Genomic DNA, 1560 nt, shown 5'->3' with positions numbered 1-1560 from the left:
TCACAGAAGTGGGTGTTTTGAGCAGAGAGGATGAGGTGGTCGTTGGAGATCGCGTGGCGGAGGAGGGGGAGGCGGGGGCGGCCGAGGACACTCTGAGGGCCGTGGAGGGTCTGATGGGCGTGAGGATCTTGAAGGGCGACCTGGTGGCTTGCGGCGACGAAGGGGAGGACGATTTGGTGGGCGTCGATCTCGGGGCGACGGACTGCAGTCTGACGTTCACTCTTCCCAACACGGTCTTGCTGGCGTTGGTTATTTTGGTGATGCCCGCCTTGCCCGTCGCCACCTGGTTGAGTTTGTTGGTGATGTTTTGGAGGTTGGCGGCGTTCGAGGGCTTCAGAATTTCGGGCTTCACTGGGCTCTGAACCTCGATCTTCACTTGTTTTTGCATGACGATCATGTTTGCAGACATTATGAATGAACCACGCTGCGTCACTACGACATATATAAGGGTAAAAGTCCTTCTTCACTTGATTTTGTATCCGTTGTAGAACATATCACAAAATGATGGGGAGAGAGTTTATAACCCCCCTTTCGTTCACTAACCACCGCCGATTTACGAACTATCAAACGCGATTTTCCTCCTGGGACAAGTAACGGTTTTCCAGCGCTCACTTCAAACTTACCGCCAGCTTTTCCAGTTCCCTGCCGGGCGCTATTTCCCTTCCAACCGCGGCGCTAACGGAATGCGTCTGCGCGTGCCGGGAGTGAAAGACCTACGCGCGTGCATAGGCCACACCTCCCTTCCTTAAGCCCTCCAATCGCAATCCCTCCCGCCAAATACTCGGCCAATGAGAAGAAGGATAGGTACTAAGGCTCCGCCCTCGCACACGTGCGGCTCGTGCCGGACGTAGCGCGTGTCCCGCTCGGCACGTGCCGTAAATGAGTCTCTCTTTGTTTGACGGCCTAAGCCAATCTCTCTCCCTCTCGCATGTTGGCCGTAGCATTTTCTTGTGGGTTGCTCCTTTAATTTATGAAAGCATATTATGGTTAGAGAGTAAACTTTTATGATATAAATACGAGGACAACATGTTTTCTACAAAATTGAATTTCTGGACAGTACGGAACAGCTGCCGATTTGAATAGCCATAATCCCGTTCAGTTACCGATTCTTGTTTCTTACTATCCAAAACTAAATAAGATATGCTCCCTCTTTTTGTTTCAAGTTACAGGTGAATCACATAGCTTATATGCACATAGCATTTGCTAGAAAAAAAATAATAATAGATTAAAAAAATCAAGGGAAAGAAAGGGAAAAAACGGAATTTTGACAAAATCACGTGCTGGTAACTGTCGCAACTCCACATAGGGACACAATAGACTTTCACCGACAACCTTAACTCACCATAAAAACTGTAGCTATAACTCATTGGATTAGAATAAATATCTAAACAACGGAAGATTTGGAATATCGAAAGTCTGTCTAGGCTGATGGAACAATTTACAGGCAACAAAACAGATTTAACGTTTAAATCAATGCTGTAACGGATAGCACATTTTATATACGATTTACCATACTTCGGTGATGTTCTAAAAAGCAAAATTAATAGTAGTCCCGTGGCG

General features: G+C 47.1%; 1 protein-coding gene across 1 annotated transcript in view; it reads right to left on the bottom strand.

Annotated features, from left to right (window-relative positions):
- The window catches only part of LOC119586042, a gene marked incomplete in the record, with an annotated part of 11688 nt that extends 10986 nt beyond the window's left edge, over positions 1-702 (bottom strand). The window contains 1 exon segment of the mRNA XM_037934746.1: positions 1-702. Within this exon segment, the coding sequence (XP_037790674.1) occupies positions 1-409 (409 nt within the window).
- Between the last annotated feature and the right edge of the window lie 858 nt (positions 703-1560).

This window comes from Penaeus monodon, chromosome 20, assembly GCF_015228065.2.
Source record: "Penaeus monodon isolate SGIC_2016 chromosome 20, NSTDA_Pmon_1, whole genome shotgun sequence".
Lineage (NCBI taxonomy): Eukaryota > Metazoa > Arthropoda > Malacostraca > Decapoda > Penaeidae > Penaeus > Penaeus monodon.
The sequence above is the reverse complement of the archived record's forward strand: the minus strand, read 5'-3'. Positions and strand labels throughout refer to the sequence as shown.